We start from the raw sequence: 19,525 nt of genomic DNA on the forward strand, positions 1-19,525 counted from the left end.
TCAAAGTGCAAAATATAGGCTATGTTTGTCGACGACATTGGCATTGTCAATGCCTATGAAACAATGTTCATTCATTGTTTGATCTTGGACTAAGACCTTCAAATAAATAATGTTCATTCATTGGGCCATATGAATAAAACCAAAGCATATGCCCATGAGCATGAGCATGGAGCATAAGGTTTTGCTCATGAGCATTAGATAGAAACATAAGCATTCGCTGATTTTTATAAGAATAAGCTTTACCTTATACTCTTACCTTAAATCTCTTGAACTCTGGAGCAAATGCTCACGTATTTTAAAGACTTTTCATCAGCTGATTCGCCTTTGTGGCCTTACTTTGTTTTTATAGCTCACGTAAGCGCTAAATATGAAGTAGGAGACACCGCTTGTGTTTGCGTCGTCTGCTCTGTTTTCTATTTATGAATTGAGTTTTAGGTTAGTTGAGTTTAGAATTTTGAAATAATAGCGTGAAAAAAATGTCATCTCTATAATAATCTTCAACATAATCTTATAATATCAATAGCCTTCTTATAATCGTCTACACTCTCATCTTCTTAATGTCTATTTCCTATTTTATGATCGCTATCTTTATGTGGCACTATGAGCAAAAGGTGATAAACTGCTCTAGACTAGAATAACCTTTTTTGAAGCATTTGCTTCAAAAGTTGAGCAAATGCTCTAGTTTATTCATACAATTTTGAGTATAAGCTTTTACTTTTGAGCAAATGCTCAAACTATTTGTTTGATGAGCATGAGCAAAAGGTTTTGCTCACATTTATTCATAGAAAATGAAGCAAATGCTCCATATTTTAGAAGTATAAGCAAATGCTCAACTTTATTCATATGGCCCGTTGTTTGGTCTTGGACTAAGACCATGGAATAAACAATGTCCATTCATTGTTTCATAGGCCTTGGAATAAACAATGTCCATTCATTGTTTCATAGGCCTTGGAATAAACAATGTTCATTCATTGTTTCGAAGGTGAACCTTGGAATGAACCATGTTCATTCATTGTTTCATTTGAAAGATAATTGATTAAATCCAAAATTATTTTACTGGATGATTATCAGGTGTTGCGTCCAAATTGTATGACGATAGGCTTCCCTTTCAGAACAACACCAAATACTTCATCTAGTGCTAGAGTTGCTTGTTCGATACCTGAAAAAAAAATCAATTTTATTATAAACAATTTAAAAATATAACTGAAAGAAAAAACTTGAATTTTGAATGGAAAATTTTAAAATAATGATAAACAGTATAACCTCGATAATTCCTCATCCTCAATTTTGTAGTGAAAGCTCAGTCCCTTGGAGAAACCTCTATAATTCGTAGTATTTCAATGTATTTCGGTCCCCTCGATAATTCGTATTAAAAACAAGCTCTGGCATATCTTGGACCTCCATAATTCGTAGTTTGTCTACAACAACTCTCAATAATTCGTATTTTCTGGATTTTTACATTCACCATGGAAGGGAAAGATATTAAAATGAATAAATTTTATCTCAAGCATATTATATTCACTAAGAAAATATATATTTCCATGATTTTATATCATTTGAATAGAATACTTTACTAGTTAATCATAATGATTTCTACATAGTCTACAAACAATTTGGCAACAGTGCGGTGTTGACTGGCAAAGGGATTAGAAAAAACGATCTGCTTTGTCTAATGACATACACGGATCAAGCAATGTTAATCAGATGCTGACTTTATAATGTAAATCTCATGTGAGCATTAACTTACCCTGAGAAATAAACTTTTCTAACAACACTGAGTTCATAACTGTGGAATGAAACAGTATATTTCCATGGAATAGTGATCGGTAGACTAGAGGATATAGTACAATTGCGTTCGAAATTTCACTGTTAAATCAGTAGATAAGTCCTAGCAATTGCTTTTGGTGAAGCTATGTGACGCTGGTAGTCTCTCATACTGTGCCGTTCAAACACCCACACCCCAACAAAGCAGTAATAATAGACAGTAGTAGAAATTCGGTACATAAACGACCTATACCTATACATAATACGAGTGTAATTTTTGTGTGTTTTTATTCAGTTTTTCAACCGTCAAAGTTTTTATTGTTTTTTTTTAGTGAAAATGGACTAACTTTTAGAAGAGTGAAATCATAACCATATTTTGGACTTTCAAAATGTTATCTAAATTTGGGAGAGAAATAGTACAAGGAGTATCCTTGGTTTTCCTCTCTCGATCAGTGCTTTGTAAAATAAAATAAATTATAATAAAAATAATACCACTTAGGTAATCTACTTATAATTTTTTTTCTCTATGGTATAATTTAAATCGAAGTTAAGTTTGAGTAGCTTACTTGAGAAAGTCACAAACGCTTGTCCGCTCATTCTTCCAGTCATCAATCGGTAGACAATGTGAGCCTCTTTGTCGTTCTGATATTTCGAGAACAACTTCACCAAATCTTGTTCATCAATGGTACGCGAGAGATTTTTCAAGTACAGCACCTGAAACGAGCACAGAACAGAGAGATTGAAGAGTTTCGTTGGTACACAATTAGGCCGGTTGCAGGCGAACCACTATCGCACGTGGGATGTGGGACCGACATACCACAGAATAATACGACTAACGCAGAGAGTCTTACACACTACATTTGAGAAAACGCTCATTAGTGCGATTTTGGTATAGAAGCTAGGGGAGGCAATGTGATCAAACCAGTGGTACCACAATCGAAAGGAAAATAATCGCTACCACAGCGCGCGACGCCATGTGGAAGTATCAGTGCCACTGCCATGCCTGCCAATGCATTCCATATGCGCTGCGTTTGTGAAATCACAGAAGGAAAATAGTAGCTCCCACATCCCACATGCGAAAGTGGTTCGTCTGCAACCGGCCTAAAGCTGCGTTTACACTAAAGTTATTAATAAAATGTTTAAAAACATGTTAATAATTTGTAAAAACAAATAATCTATGACAAGTTCAGTCTTCAGCTGAGTTTACACCAAAGTTATTAACAAAATGTTTATTTCTCCGTCCTTATAGATTTTATTGGATTGAACGGAACTTGACAAACACATATGTTCATTATGTGTATGATACGTTATGTTCAATCTAATAGAATCTATAAGGACGGAGAAATAAACATTTTGTTAATAACTTTGGTGTAAACGCAGCTGAAGACTGAACTTGTCATAGATTATTTGTTTTTAATTGTACATAAGTCAGGGATATACAAACACTACGTTTAACGCTAAGCCACGTTTACTTGTAGATCATAAAGTGTTTGATACGGGGTTTAAAAAAGAACAGCCGAAATTTCTCCGTCTAAACTGAGTATCTGCATACGGGCCTTAGATACGGTCCTTATTGTTGATCATGTGTAAAAATCATATTTTAATTGGGAGAATTTAAAAAAATTAAAACTTCACAGCTACAAACTAAGCAGAGATGAGTCGCTATTGATATAAAGTGAACCATATTTACTCACTTACAGATTTATTTATGGAACTTACAACAATTGATAATAGAAAGCAGGTCTCTGCCCACAACAACATCTTAATTTATATTTCAATAGAGTTTAATAACGGACGTTTCATAATGTTCTTCGGGGTTACGAAAATTAATTACAAAAAAACTATTCCACTTACAATAATGAAACAAGTACTGTAAGAAAGAGCAATTCAAATATTTAAAACTATGTCATTTATTGAGTTGCAATTCAATACGTATTACAAGTCTAATTTTATATGAACAACTTAAAGTCCTTAAAACAGATTTAAATGAAAAATGAGAAGTTAATAAAGTTGATTTAAGAGATCAAGAAGTATCTTATCTAGAGAAATTAATGTTCTAACGTTCTACAAAATTATTTTACTAAAAACTCAATGACAACATACCTTGGAAGGCTGCCCCCGCTCATAATCCTTAAACCTGGGAATATTCCTAATATCTTCCACAGTCATTCTTTCAAATTCCTCTTTCCCCTCTCCTTCTGTCTTCTTTTCACCACCTTTCTCGCGATAAGGAACCACAAACGGTTCACCACCTATCACCATTCTCTTTCCCTCTCCTTCTACTTTCACTTCTTCCTTCTTTGGTTTCCCTTTCAGTTCAACAATCTTTCCATCCTTTATCGTGTAGAATATCTCTCTCTTGCAGGTGTATTCTCTGATAGGTTTTGTTTGAGGTTTATTTCCAGCTACAGTTTGATTATCCCAGTTGGATTTTTTTGAGTTGGGTTCACAGACTGGTTCGAAGGGTACCTGAAACGAAATTATAAAATTTAATTCCAAAATAGGAACATGAAACACAATAGAAACATAATAAGCTCTATAAAATTAGAAATATCTAACAACCAGGAAGATGACGGACCTGCCAAAAGATCTCGTTGTCACAGTATCTGAATAAACTCACATATTGAAGAAATTTGACTGCTAGTTCTTTTTGATAACAAAGAGTGATATAAATCTTATCAATTTTATAGCTACAATAGTTAGTTTGATTCATAATAAGAAGTACCCTTCGAAGGGTACCTGGAACGAAATTATGGAATTCAATTAAAAAATAGAAACATACAGTCGCAATAGGATGGAAATAAATCAGAAATTGCATTTGTTCAAATGCTAATTAATGAATAATTATTATGAAACGAAAATCCTAATTAAATGCTGTAAATCACCCCGGAGACTTCTGCTACTGCAAATATTGACAACAGGGTAAACAGCTAGATGAAAATTCGATGAGCGCTACTACCCAAAAATTATTTGTCACCCCGGGAATCGAACCCGGTATCTCCTAATTGCTAGTCAGGAATGCTTACCTTTACACCAAACTGACAATTTCTGGATAGCAACTCTCACTTTATACAAAGCCATAGCAGCCAGCAGGTCTACAGATGGAAATTAATGAGAAAGCATATTAAATAACTTAATTTTAAAAAATAGATTAGATTAATATTCTGTAGACTTTCTGGCCGCTACGGCTTCGTATAAAACGTCAATGAGCGCTGCTATCCAGAGATTGTCAGTTTGGTGTAAGGGTAAGCATTCCTGACTAGCAATTAGGAGGTACCTGGTTTGATTCCCGAGCTGGCAAATAATTTTTGGATACTATCGCCATAGCCACCTCTAATACAAGGCCCCGGCCTACGACATTGCAACGTCGCAGTGCAGGCCTAAAATCTAATACATGATTGGTGAAACAGATTTTTAAAAATACCAGCTGATCTTTTTCACCAATCATGTATTCAATTCTAGGCCTAAGCTGCGACGTTGCAATATCGTAGGCCGGGGCCTTGTATTAGAGGTGGCTAAGGTATCGCTCATCGAATTTCCATCTAGCTGTTTACCCTGTTGTCAATATTTGCAGTAGTAGAAGTCTTCGGGGTGATTCACAGCATTTAATTAGGATTTTAGTTGAATAATAATTATTCACATTAGAAACATTGTGAGCTCTATAAAATTAGAAATATCTTGAATGAAAAAGACTAAGAAATTTCAAAAACCACAGATTTTGACAATTTCTTAGTCTTTTTCATTCAATATGAATAATAACCACAATATCAACTTCTCAACTACACAAAAAATTAGAAATATCTAGAAACCAGGAAGATGACGGACCTGCCAAGAGATCTCGTTGTCACAGTACGGTATCTGAATAAACTCATATATTGAAGAAATTTGACTGCTAGTCGCGTTTATAACAAAAAAGTGATAGTATTATCTATAGTATAGCTACAATAGTTAGGTCAATTCAATTTATAATTGTATTCTAAACATCTGATAATCAGACTGAGGATGAGTCAAAAGAGAACAACCTTGGTAAGGTTCTCAACACATAAAACAATCACATTGGTAAAATTTTGTAACTATACAGTTTTGATTCATACGTAATAGTTTGATTAATAACCAATCTATAGATTCAATAATACACAATTATAAATTGAGATAATATTGGGGGAGAACCATCAGGTAAATCTCAAACACTAGCCATTTCACTGAACGCTTGCACTTGCTGGTTGCGTTCAGTGTGAGCAGCTACATGCAAGTCACAACGTGTTTCAATGGCACTTTCCAGATTTCGTTTTTCGGCTCATGCATGATCTGAAGTGCATTTGACGTATATATCAAAGACGTTCCTATATTCATTAGGTCAGTTGAATTAAAACTAGCAATTGCTAGTTCTAACCAGTGTACCTAGAATATATTTTTCCTCCACCTACTGTCAAAAGTACTTACTTTACTCCCTGAAACATGATACTGAAGTGTCACTTTTTCGCTCTCGGTACTAAAAAACAAAATCTCCCTAGGGAGTAAAAGTGACTCCATTTAAATAACATGGGAAGCATCTCTATTTTAAAAACGTACATTTGGAATATAGGTCAGAAGGTCTAAGCTCAGATGAGGAAGCATATAGAGTAGTCATTAAACCAACTAAATTCAATACCTCAACCAGACATTTGATCGATATATAAAATTTATGTTTGTATGCTGAAATTATTATTACAAACTTCATATCACTATACTAGAAAAAATGTATATATTTTTTCTTTTATTCCATGTTATTCAAAATATCAGCCAACGAATATTACTTATTAACTAATCAAATTTGAAACGGGAACTTCATCATAGCTGTAGTTTTGGCTGTCATTGTTGTTACAACTTTAGCCTCGGCTTCCCCTCGGGCTTCAAACTTTTCCCTCAGGGAGAAAAAACAGCACTTTTCACTCTAGATATACAAATAACTATTAAAAATGTATTCTAGGTACATTGGTTCTAACTAATTTTGTAGCAAATGCTAGTATTCGAAAAAGCTGTATTATTGATTATTGTTTTTGAAGGGACTGATTTAAGGATCCAAAGGTTCAAAGAACCCCACACGTCAACCGAAGCTTATTGTGTTCCCAATTAGTATGTTAGTAAGGCAAACCAATACCTATGTCCTTCACAAGAACCAGGAGTTTTTCCCTATACTAACATCCCATTCATCACCTGGTTGCAATCCTTGTCGCAATCCAGTGTGATATGCTTGGCAGTCTCTTCAGACTGATTAGTCCTCGTGACCTGCGTGAGTTCCACTCCTGGCCTTCTTTGTAGGTCCTTCCGCTGAGGAAGGGTAGGCCAAGTTACCTCTAGGGCGCCCGGGTCACCCTTGACTCAGCCTCTTGACCCACATTTGTGCCTGGTTTTTCACCCATCACTGGTCTCTTGAGTTTTTCTTTTTGCCCCTCCGAGACTTCGCAGGGTCAAAAGCCTCACCTCCCCCAAGAAGTTTTGCCTAAATGGCGCCCTTTTTTGAGCAGTGGAGAGTTTTGGCCTCTCCACCCAGAAACTCGTGGCCTACGTGAGTTCCACTCCTGGCCTTTTTGTAGGTCCTTCCGCTGAGAGAGGGCGCCCGGCCGACCTCGACTCAGCCTCTTGACCCACATTTGTGCCTGGAGTTTCACCCACCTCTGGTCTCTTAGGTTTTCTTTTTGCCCCTCCGAAACTGCCCTGATGGGGCAAATCCCGTGGGTTTGAAGGCAAGGCAACTTCTGGAGTTGCCTTGAGGCCATTTTAGTCGCCTCCTACGACAAGCAGGGATACTGTGGGTGAATTCTGGTTTTCAACACATTCTTGAGTACGATGATGGACTCAAAGCTCCCCCCAACCCACAGGGGGCCAGCTGTATCAACTGATTTGTATAAATAGAACCAATAAGTAGTTGATAGTCACTACATGGATTCCACCTTTTATTCAATTGACCCAATGTGATCACACCTTAGGGCTGATATAGAGAATGACGAAAATTTAAGAAAACCTTAAGTAATAACAACTTTCACAAACAATAAAGAAAAAATCTTAAAATAAACAAAACTTCCACAAAGTTCAAACAAAAAAATAAAACAAATTCTGATTTAAATACCTGTTGAGCAGGCTTCATAGAGTCGATAATCTGCCTGCGCTTCCTCAGCACAGTTTTGGCAGCCTGCCTCGGATTGCTGACGTCAGCAAACAGCTGATCGTGAAGCTCTGCCAGCTGATTGATGGGATGCTCTAACGGCCGGTCGTCTTTTAGTTGGCCTTGAACTTTCGACGGCTGGCAGCTGAGAGCAAACGCAAAGAGGCGGGTCTGGTCGCTGGTTGGCTTCACGGCCAGTGCTAGCTCTTTCTCGTGACGAGATATCGATTCACTGACAGAATTAAATAGTTATTGTAGAAGCGGGTCTATTTATTTGTACAATATATTATTAGTAGAACAGAACTTAAATTTAAACACTAAAGTCAGTTACACACACTTCGATTTTTGGACGTCCGATTTTTTGCCGTCGTTATGAATTCTATTAGATTAAACGGAACTTGACAAACATCATCTGTTTGAAATCATCTGTTTAATCTAATAGTATTTAAAAGGACGGCAAAATATCGTACGAACAGAAATCGATGTGTGTGTAGCTAGCCTTATTAGTAAGATAAAACAAGAAAATATGGAGAAGAGGAAAATGAGTGGAATAATGTGATGTGGAATAATGACTTGACAAACATCATCTGTTTAATCGACCGAGCGAAGTGAGGTCTAAGATTCAAGTCGACGGTTTGGCATTTCTCTTAATGTTTATATGTTGCGCATTTACGGCGAAACGCGGTAATAGATTTTCATGAAATTTGACAGGTATGTTCCTTTTTTAATTGCGCGTCGACGTATATACAAGGTTTTTGGAAATTTTGAATTTCAAGGATAATATAAAAGGAAAAAGGAGGCTCCTTCATACGCCAATATTAAAGTAAAAATCAGACTATAGAATTATTCATCATAAATCAGCTGACAAGTGATTACACAGATGTGTGGAGAAGCCAGTCTATTGCTGTATTTCCATAAGGTCTATAGTTTCAATCAGGTACTTGTGGATGAGAATACTGCGTGAGGTCTACTGTTCACAGAACTACTAGTAATAATACCGAATAATACATAATATTTACATGAAAAGGAAAAAGATTACGAGGTGGAGGAGAAAAAGATTGAGAAGTAGGAGAAGGATAAGAAGAAAAATACTGAATATTTCGGGGGAAAAAGAGGAAGATGATGTGGAAGGGGAAAAGATTGAAAAGAAGAATACAGAATAACTTGGGGGGATTAGGTGGACGGGGATCGGGAAGGAAAGAAGACGATGAAGAGGAGGAGGAGGAAGACGTAGAAGAGGAAGAGTGAGAAGATTTTAAACTATTCAATGGTGTTTAATAAGTATTTTGATGAAAGGGTGATCCCAAAACTGTTCTTTCGTTTAACACAGTAGAATGAAAAACTATTACACAATGATGTTGCTATCTTTGACTATCATCAAATGATAAATTTTGTCAAAGCAGATGGCGCTACTTTTTTGTAGCTCTGTGACTTGCTAGATCGTTTTATAACAACATAGAAATATAATTAATTAACAAAATATATTTAACTATTGTGAGATTGAACTATTTGAGTTATATCTGTGTCACCTACAAATTTGGAAGAAAAATAGCACAAGGACTACCTTATTATTTTATCTACCAATGTTATTACATTAGTCTCATTTGTATTGCAAATACATGACATTTTTTTTGTTATTTCTATTAAAACTAGACGCTAGGACTAACCATTAATTTTGTTCTGTTATTTCTTATCCTAAATTAATTTTTATTGCTAAAGTCTTCCAGTGAAGCCTACAGTTCCAATGTATAATTTCACTACACTTTTATTCAATATACTTTTCCTCCACCTACTGTCTAAAGTACTTACTTTACTCCCTGAAACCTAATAGTAAAGTGTCACTTTATCGCTCTCGGTAGTAAAAAACAGAAAAACTCCCTAGGGAGTAAAAGTGACTCCATTTAAATAACATGGGGAGCATCTCTATTTTGAAACTTACATTGTAATAGGTTAGAAGGTCTAAGCTCAGATGAGAAAGCATAATAGAGGTGTCTGTCATTGAGTCAACTGAATTCAATACTACAACCATAAATTTGATAACATTAAATATATGTTAGTATGATAATTATTAAATTCTTAATATTAGTAGACAATAAAAATTTATACAATTTTTAAAATATTTTATTCTATTCAAAATAACAAAGCCAACAAATATTTTTGATCTGCAATTCAAATCTGAACCGCGTGATCTGGAGTCAGCCATTTTTGGTAGCTGCTCAGCTGATATAATTGTTACAACTTTTGCCGATAGATAGCGCAATCGGCAGTGCCAATCAGATGACCGGTTTTTAGGTTTTAGATTTAGGTTATGTTGTTAGGAATCATTGTCACCAATACGTAAGTTATTAGAATGATTTTATTTGCAGTTTCTATAAAAAAATGTAGATGGAGGAAAAATGTTGTGTACATTACGAGCGAAAAATACTTTTTCTCCCTCAGGAAAATTGCTGCCCTCGGCTTCGCCTCGGGCTTCAAACTTTTTCCCACAGGGAGAAAAAGTCGTACTTTTCACTCTAGATATACAAATAACTATTTTTACTCCACTTGCACTACACCAACTCGAAGGGCTTTGTTCTCTTCAACCTCCTAGTGAGTTCAGTGTGGAATAAATGAAAAATGAAATGAAATTGAATTATTGGGCATTATTGTGTTATGTACAGCATTTGTTACAATATGTATTTTGAGATTCACATAGAATTTTTAGCCTTTTTGTAACTCACTATAGTTGTTTCGACCTCACTATACGTGTCAAATCTGTTATAACCGTAGAAATCAATCAGAAAAAAATATATCAAAAATCAATTCATATAAAACTAAGGTTTGACTTACAAAATTTTGTGACATTACCTATCATTAGCATCCTCTTGCGTGTTAATCCTCTCCACAATCTCCCTGATTTCTTCAGCTCTTCTCAGCCTAGCAGTCACTTCACTTTTACTATTCAAAGATGTGACGTCATCGCCATTCAAGATGGCTGACGCCTCCTCAGCGGTCAAGCCGTGATGACGTAGTTGATTGAACCTTTGCGCCCGAACTGTTTTCGAAACAATGTCTTCCGCTGAAGAGGGTCCAGCCTGGCAGACGCTCAGTGGGACTACAAACCCTGAGCCGCGTGTGAATTGTTTTTCGGCTTGTTTTTGCCTGAAAAAAAGACACGAAATAAATTAATGAACTAATGAAACAGAGTAAGAAACATGAGTAATGCCAATATATATATCGTCTCTCATGAGAGAGATGATATATAAATACCATCAGCATCCGTATCATTACTTCAATTTATCAATACCTTTTTTATATCAATAATAATATATATCATCAGCATCCATATTATTACCCACACAAAAGCCTATAGTGAGGTCCACGTTATAACGGCAGTGGAGAAAGATACGAGAACAGCGATGCCGATTCTCAAATTTGCCACTGCCTTCTATAGACGATAGCTGATACCGATATATCTGATGCAATATCAACCGTTCATTCATTTTTAAATAATCAATTGTATTTGATTTCAGATACTGTTGTTGATGAAATGTAGTGATATTTATCCATAATTATATTGTCTAGAAATATCCCGAATTTATTGCAAAATTACATACATGTATGTTTCAAAACCAATGAAGATGACATTGGTATTGGAACCCAGTGTTTCATTATCAATTTATATTTTTCATCAAAAACATTTATAATTTTTAATTATTAAATAATAATGTTATATAATTGAGAGAATAGTTTGTTGATTATATCTCTATATTGTTGAAATAAGATCTAGAAACATTGCAGGGCTGAAAAAAATAGCGCTATCTACTTTGTCGAATGATAGACAAGAGTAACAACAGCAATATTAATTAAATACCGACATTATAACGTGGACGTCACTATAGAGCACATGTGACATCGTACTAAAAAAAGTCACATTGAATTAATTCATTTATGCTTAGTGATGTGGATCGGGAATGTCCCCAGTGGGAAGGAACTTATGATTTGGCAATATTTCCGGGAATATTTCCGAGGCCAAGAAATTTTGGGAATTCAAGGGAATTTATGGAAACTTAAGGGAATTTATAAAATTGCTCTAAAAATGATTGAAATTGATCATCCCACTCATATTTTGCATCAATATAATCAATAAATCATCAATCTATTTCATATTGATCAAGCTCAGCCACATTTTACATTGATATTATAATCAATGAATCATCATTCTTTGAGCCTGTTTTTGCTCACTCACTCACTGTCTTTTAAATACTCGTATAGTCCAGTCAATGAAAGATTATAGAGGGAAAATTTTGGAACAAAATTTTTGACCCCGTAGCTCTTTTAAGGGTAGTAATGGGGTTAAACATATCAAAATTCCTCCTTCCCACCCCCAGTGCTAAGGTGGGGGGGGGTTTGAAAGTGCCATATTTTGTTTTTTGCATATATCTCGAGCAATATACGCCTTTCGGAAATTTTTATCGAACACAATCTTAATATTAAAGCTCACAAATTATCCTACAAGTTTCATTTCCAACATATCTCCATATCTCTCATAGTTTTCTAGATATGAGCTCTCTAAGGTTGATACCTTTTTGAAGAAAACCCCTTCCGGCTCCGATTTTTTCATCTTTTTGGCCTTAAACGTTTTAACGATTCATTGAAAAAATCCGTGCTAATCACGGGCTCATAGAGCATTGTATTCTCTTCAATTTCATCTATGGTCCTATTATTTTACGCATCTCCCAACGATTGTTGCAGCCGTTATAGTGTTGAGTGTGAAATCTTCAGTTTAACAACAATAAATCAATTGTCAGGGAAATTGGGAGGGAACGTATGGAACACAATATTTAACTTCGCAACTTTGTTTGAACTAGTTAGAAGGTGAACATATCAAAAGTCCTCATCCCTCCTCCTTGAGCTTAAGGGATGAGGGTAGCTTAAAAGTTGCATTTATTCATTTCTGGCTGACACGCATGTAACTGGGAAACAATGCATTTCAGCGACATGGCTGAGTAAAAATGAAGCAAGATAAATTTCCTACAAGTTTTGTACAGAGGAGATTTGTGATATCTTCTTTAGTCTTTGAGATATTCACTTTTAAAATTGTAAAATCTTTGAAAAGACAGTTATTCTTCCAATTTTTTGCACTTTCAAGGCTTATTACTCAACAATGCATCGAAAAAATGTAATTTTTTAGACAGGGGGTAGGAGTAAGGAATTTTAATATGATTACTCCCTTACTATCCTTAAAAGAAGAGCTACGGGGTCAAAAAATGTGTTCCAAATTTTCCCTCTATAATCTTTCATTGACTGGACTGTATGAGTATTTAAAAGACAGTGAGTTGTAGAGCATTCAATTCTCTTCAACTTAATGTATTATTTCATCATTTTATGCTTTCCATCAATTTTTATAGCAGTTTTAGTGTTGAGTGTGGTAGGAGTGAGGACTTTTTATATGCTTACCCCCCCCCACTATCCTTAAAAGGACTGCGAGGTAAAAAATTGGGTCTCAAACTTTTCCCTATATATCTTTTTGAGCATTCGTTGCCTGGACTAGTATCTTATTACAAGTAAAGTGAGCCTCAATGACTATTGAAAGGTTCTGAGCTGTGGAATTATTTTCTTTTTAATATTGAATTAAACTCGAGTATGCTCCTTGTTTTAGTTTAGCCTATTTTGCTGTATTTCATAATTTCTAATTTTTGGATTTATATTCGACTCTAATCTTTATTTAGGGGGTCAACTATTTTTGTGAATAAAATCATGCAATGAAAGTTAAATTACACTCAATACTTTGTTGACTTTGTTTACCTGATTTACAGGCATTTATTGGTAAGTAAAAAAATCTTATTCAACTTGTAAGATATGAAAGTAGCATGATAATAGTGGTGCAATTGAATGATTTATTGAGTGCTCATTTTTCCTTTCAGTCTATGAAATTCAAAAACTGTTTTCTTTGAACTTACTACAATTTATAAGTTATTCATCCTTATATTTCTTACATAAATCTGTTGTATAACAGGCGATTGAGACCATGTGTAACAAAAAACGTCTTTTTCGGTCATTTTTTATGAAAGAAATCATAAATTTCATTAAGTTCTCATAAATTCCCGGGAATTTATGATTTTTGGGAATATTTCCTTTAAATTCCCCGGGAATATTTCCTCGATATTAAATTCCCGGGAATTTTACATCACTATTTATGCTACAAATATATTTATGCTTTCAAATAAATATCAAACAACACTGATGTAATAAAACTGGTAGATATAATACTAAGCTACAAATAACACTGATATAATAAAATTGGTGGATAAAATACTAAGGAAAACCTTGTGTTATTTTTCTTCCAAATTCAGGTGATGAAGCATTCCAAAAAGTAGGTTAAAATTGATCAAGGATAGGATAACTCATGTAAGACTCAACGCCTTAATGGGACCATTGCTGATAAAAAACAAGATTACATACTTAAAACCATAATTGTTTGAAACAACAACGTTTTAAAGGCAAACGCACACATTAACAGACGGACGTACGCAGTCAGATGGAGCAAAGATTCCTTCCTATATTCTGTACAAAATCACTTCTTACTTGAGATGGACATGCGCAGCAGAGAAGTCATACAGCGGCAGGGATACAACAGCGGCTATGTTGCCGTTCTGGACTGGCCGGCGTTCTCTAGTTTCCAGTGAGTATTCAAGCGCTCATATTGAACTTACAAAGTTTCCGCTCTGCAAGCACTGACTCGACTGACTCTACCACCTATGTGACTCCACCTATACTGGCGCTTCCACCTATGTGACTCTATCCATCACTGTAATTGGCTGATCTCCCTCCATTTCTCTGGGCCGCAAGTCAAAAGTAATTTTGTACGGAGTATAGGTGTTTGAAAATTGCAACGCGAAAAGACGTCATTCCGTCTGTCTGAATAGGTATATGAATGCTGCTCACGTCTGCAAGCAGACATTTGATTTTTCTCCATACCTCTCTGTGTTGCTGTGTGCGTTAGTCGTTTTCCTCCTTGGTCACATTAAAGTGTCAGATGACACTCGGAAATGTAATCTGATTGGCTAATTCTCACCAACAGATGATCCTCAGCCAATCAGAGGACAATACTGAGTGTCGGCCAACAACTGGTAAGTGTGAAAACGACCGTTATCTATGGTCCAACTCTACTACACCAATTCGAAATGCACGATATTATATGATTTATTATGAAAATAAATTGAGTTACGAGTAGACTTACTTTTCTAGAGACAAAGTTGTGTCCAACTGTTTCCTTGATAGATCCTTGATTAATCTGTCTCCTTCGGACTCTATGTGAGGAGTGGGTTCCTCTCCAAATGCAAGGGATTCATAGTGTCTTTTCCTAGTACTTTGCACTGACGCCATACTTAACAAGTAACAGAAAAGGCTGGAAAATACAAAATTTTAGTAGAAATTATTGAGTTTTATAACAAAAATTTATGAAAAGGTTATTATTAGCGTATGGCTTTGAATGGTGGGGAGATCCAAGGGTAGTTCCACCTCGCCGTATATAGTCCAAAGTTCCCTGATGGGAAACCGGACACTAAGGTTATAGTGAGCACAATACTTTGAATTTACACTTTTCACTTTGGAATTAAGTTCATTTTGATGTTAAAAAGTCCAAACAGGTATAGAGTAATCTTCAAATGACAATACAGAGATATCAATCAATTTTAAAATGCCTTGAGATTTACTAAACATACTTTTAAAGTCTACTATTCCATTGAGAATTGAAGAAGTAGGTATTCAATGAACCGGGTTTAACCCATACTAAAATCAAAGGTAAAGTGTGTAGTAGCAGACAAGTTGCTAATAAAATAATAGTTTGAACTTTGAACAACACATTTTGAAACATGAGTGACAGAAATAAACTTTGAATATACATAAAAAATATCAGTTTACAAAATAGGATGGTAATAGTAATATTTTGTGACCTGACTGCCTAGGTGTCAGAGTTTCCAGGTCGTACAGTACCTCATCAATTTCAGGGCCTCTGATAGAACCTAAAGATTGTTTTTAGGCGGCCGAGACAGACTGGTAACAGTGATAGGTTGATAATTCACCAAGTTACAATAAAATTCTTATCTATCAACTATCAATATGCCTAGGCTATTACGTAGAAACATCTTGTAATTTAATTGGTAAGGTTACAAAAAATGTATGCTCAATAAGTTGATTTTGGTGGAGTTTCTAAAGCTGGCAACTAACGGTAGAACATGCATGTTTATCATGTTCACACACACATGTTCATTATGCATGTTTTGTCATCAGAAAAAGGCTTTTAACATAATATCAACAACCAATAACAATAAACAAGTGAAAAATTATAATAATAGAGAGAAAAAAGTCAACCTTGAATTATTATTATTAGTGTATGGCTTTGAATGATGGGGAGACCCAAGGGTAGTTCCACCTTGCCGAATATAGTGCAAAGTTCCCTAATGGGAAACCGGACACTAATGTTATAGTGAGCACAATACTTAAAATTTACACTTTTCACTTCGGAATAAAGTGTAACCTTGAATTGAGCTGCGTAAAAAAACAAACAAACAAATAAACAACAAAAATACAGAGATACAAAAAATTAACCTCAACAAATTTTGCTGGAAGCCTTTCGTAGTGATAATACAACAATGTAAATCGATTGTGTATAATGCATTTCTACCGTTAGTGGCCAGCCTTACAATTGAAGAAGTTATAAACTACCAGATTTCATATAGAAATTCGATACAGCATCATCAATAATAAATAAAATGAACAAGTACCCATAGGGCTACCAAAGCTAAAATTAAAATGTGCAAGTCTTATTAAAAAAATTCTACGAGCTCACATTCTTCTTACATTTTAAATTATTTCAAACAATTAATAAATATTCCAAATTCAATAACAGTGTATGAAAAAAATAAACCTTACCCAAATCTTTTACTAGGCTACACTGACAAGCACGAGAATTATAGTTTGTATCTTGTCAACAATTACGAATTTAATTACCAAAGTTTTACAAATTACAAAAATATTACAGCTAACGTTACTATCAAACTCTTCAACTGAAAAATAAATTCGAAAAATTGTTTAAATTCCCAACCCAAGTCCAAACTGTGTTCTTAACCTAAAAAAACATTTCAAGTAAACATCCATAACCTAAAATTCTTGCCAAACTTTCTAACTGTCGCAATCCGGCATCCGTAGTGCGCTTGCGTTGGTGGCGTCTTTGTAGTTAACAAAACATCAACCTGGAGCGCTGAATGTATTCACTGATCAAGACAGATGGCCATGAACTACCCTACTATGAAATATTTATTTTGATAATATTTCACTATAATTTTGTAAAAAATGTGCAAAATTTGACATTTCAACGAGGTTTTATTTCTACAACCGATTAATTTCCGGTATGTTCAATTCTATTGCAAAAAATATGAAAGACCAGCAAATCTAAATAAAAATATACACTATAGTGAGGACTCATTACTATAGTGAGGTCCAAGTTATAATGGCAGTGTATGATTAGCAATTGTATTGCTATCCGTGTCTATCATTCAACAAAGCTTACTTACTTACTTACTTACTTCTTACTTCTGATGTCTTCCTCACGGTCCTGGGATCGGGGAATCGTCAATGGATTTGGTCTCCTCTGTCAGAGTCGTCAAGGTGTATAGAGTATCCTGCACTATACTCTAAGGTGGTGGTAAGTATGCTCCTCAATAAATTCGGTCACTGCATAGTACGGTCTTGCAATGAGGTATTTTTTCAGCTTTCTGTGGAATGTTGTCCGTGAATCTCTCAAAGTCTTTAGGCTGTCCGGTAGATAGTTGAAGAAATGTGAGCCTGCATAGGTAGGTATGTTCTTGAATTTGCTCAGCCTGTGTTGCGGAAGGTCAATGTTCAGCTTGCTTCTTGTGTTATGAGTGTGTTGGCTATTTCTGAGATTCGGGCTTGAGTCTATGGCAAGAGTTATGGTTTCAAATATGTAGATAGAGACCACAGTAAGTAGTTGTTTTCGACAAATAATGGTCTACAGTGCTCCAGTGCATCTCTTCTTAGGATGGTTCGTAAGGCTTTTTTTTGACTTCGTAGAACTCTGTCCATGTGCACCTGCGCTGATGCTCCCCAGGCAACAATGCCATATCGCAGCTGTGAGGCAAATAGGGCATGATACGCGATAAATGTGGTACTGACATCAGTGGTACATCTTATTCTACGAAGTACATATGTGGCTGAAGCTAATTTCTTACACAGAAGATCAATATGTTCATTCCAGTTCAGGTGCTTGTCCATCATGATACCAAGAAATCTTGTACAATCCTTTGTATTTGTTGGTTCATTGGTTACATTGTTGTCCATATTGAATATCTGTCCCTTTGGAGTGAAGTTTATATTTACTGTCTTGTCTTTATTGATTGATAGTTTCAGTTTCCTACATATATTTGTGGCCATTTCAAGTGTCGAGCTTACATCGTTGCTTTCGGATACTCTGTCTGATGGGATTATTATGCTGGTATCGTCTGCAAATAGTACACATTTTTGGTCCTCCTTGAGATTATTTGGGAAGTCATTTATGTAAATGAGAAAGAACAAGGGTCCTAGAATTGACCCTTGAGGAACACCCTTGGACATTTTGCAAAGAGATGATTTGGCACTAGTCAAGGCAGTGTGCTGCTGATAACTGATTTCAACATACTGATACATTTCAGTGAAATAATTTTGGATCCATTCTATTACTTGGCCCTGAATGTTTAGCTGTTTCAGTTTTGTGATTAGGATTTCTTGGTCTAAGTTGTCGAATGCCTTCTGCAAGTCTAGGAACAGGCTAGATGCTATCCTCTTTTCCTCCCAGATCTCATTAATCACCCTGCAGAGATATGCTATTGCTGTGTTTGTACTCCGCCCCTTCCTAAAACCATGTTGAAATGATGAAATCAGTTCATTTTTTTCCAGGTGTGCTATTAACTGATTGTACACCACCCGCTCAGTCAGCTTTGAAGTTCCAGGCAAATTTGATATTGGTCTGTAGTTGTTTGGATTAAGCTTGTCTCCTTTCTTGAAGACTGGATACACCTTGGAAATTTTCATCTTACTAGGCAAAGTAGATTGACTCAATGAGGTGTTGATGATGTGGGTCAATGGTTTTATGACTTCTTCTTTGCAGAATTTCAGCATCTTCCCAGAGATTTCATCAAAGCCTGCCGAATTGTTGAACTTTAAATTATTAAGAAGTTCATCCATTCCGTGATGAGTGACACTTTTGAAGGCTGAGAAAATTGGTATACTATTGTCGGGCTCAGTTTCAGATGTGGTACTGGTTTGTGATTGATTTGTGTGGTTTGATGCTTGAGGTAAGGTGAAGATGCTATTGAAGATATTGCTGATTTCAAGTGGATCTGCTGTCAGCTTACCATCCAGAAGAAGCCTTATGCTGTTCTGCCTTCCATCTTGCTTATTTCTTTCACTATTCACAGTTTTCCACAGCTCTTTGGTTTTGTCTTTTGAGTTTTTTATTTTGTTCATTGTGTGATCCGTTCTCTTCCTCTTCACTTCAATGTCATAGGTTTTCTTTGACTCTTGAAACCTGTCTTTGTCTTCGATTGATCCTGTCAGCAGGTATCTGTCATGCAA

At 35.5% G+C, this 19,525-nt stretch overlaps 1 protein-coding gene across 2 annotated transcripts; it reads right to left on the minus strand.

Annotated features, from left to right (window-relative positions):
- Positions 1 to 755: 755 nt before the first annotated feature.
- LOC111044400 (RNA-binding protein 41) lies at positions 756 to 17,055 on the minus strand. Of its 2 annotated transcripts, none has more exons than XM_039438881.1 (7): positions 16,904 to 17,038; positions 15,132 to 15,299; positions 10,757 to 11,050; positions 7,874 to 8,141; positions 3,868 to 4,233; positions 2,331 to 2,478; positions 756 to 1,159 (listed from the first exon to the last, which is right to left on the minus strand). In XM_039438881.1, the coding sequence occupies exons 2-7, from the start codon at positions 15,275 to 15,277 to the stop codon at positions 1,068 to 1,070; spliced, it is 1,314 nt and encodes a 437-aa protein (XP_039294815.1). In that variant the 5' UTR covers positions 15,278 to 15,299; positions 16,904 to 17,038; the 3' UTR covers positions 756 to 1,067. The 2 variants fall into 2 exon arrangements, with proteins under 2 accessions (XP_039294815.1, XP_022185239.2); XM_022329547.2 differs by having other exon boundaries at positions 757 to 1,159; positions 16,826 to 17,055.
- Between the last annotated feature and the right edge of the window lie 2,470 nt (positions 17,056 to 19,525).

Source organism: Nilaparvata lugens, chromosome 12 (assembly GCF_014356525.2).
Source record: "Nilaparvata lugens isolate BPH chromosome 12, ASM1435652v1, whole genome shotgun sequence".
In the NCBI taxonomy this organism is placed as follows: domain Eukaryota; kingdom Metazoa; phylum Arthropoda; class Insecta; order Hemiptera; family Delphacidae; genus Nilaparvata; species Nilaparvata lugens.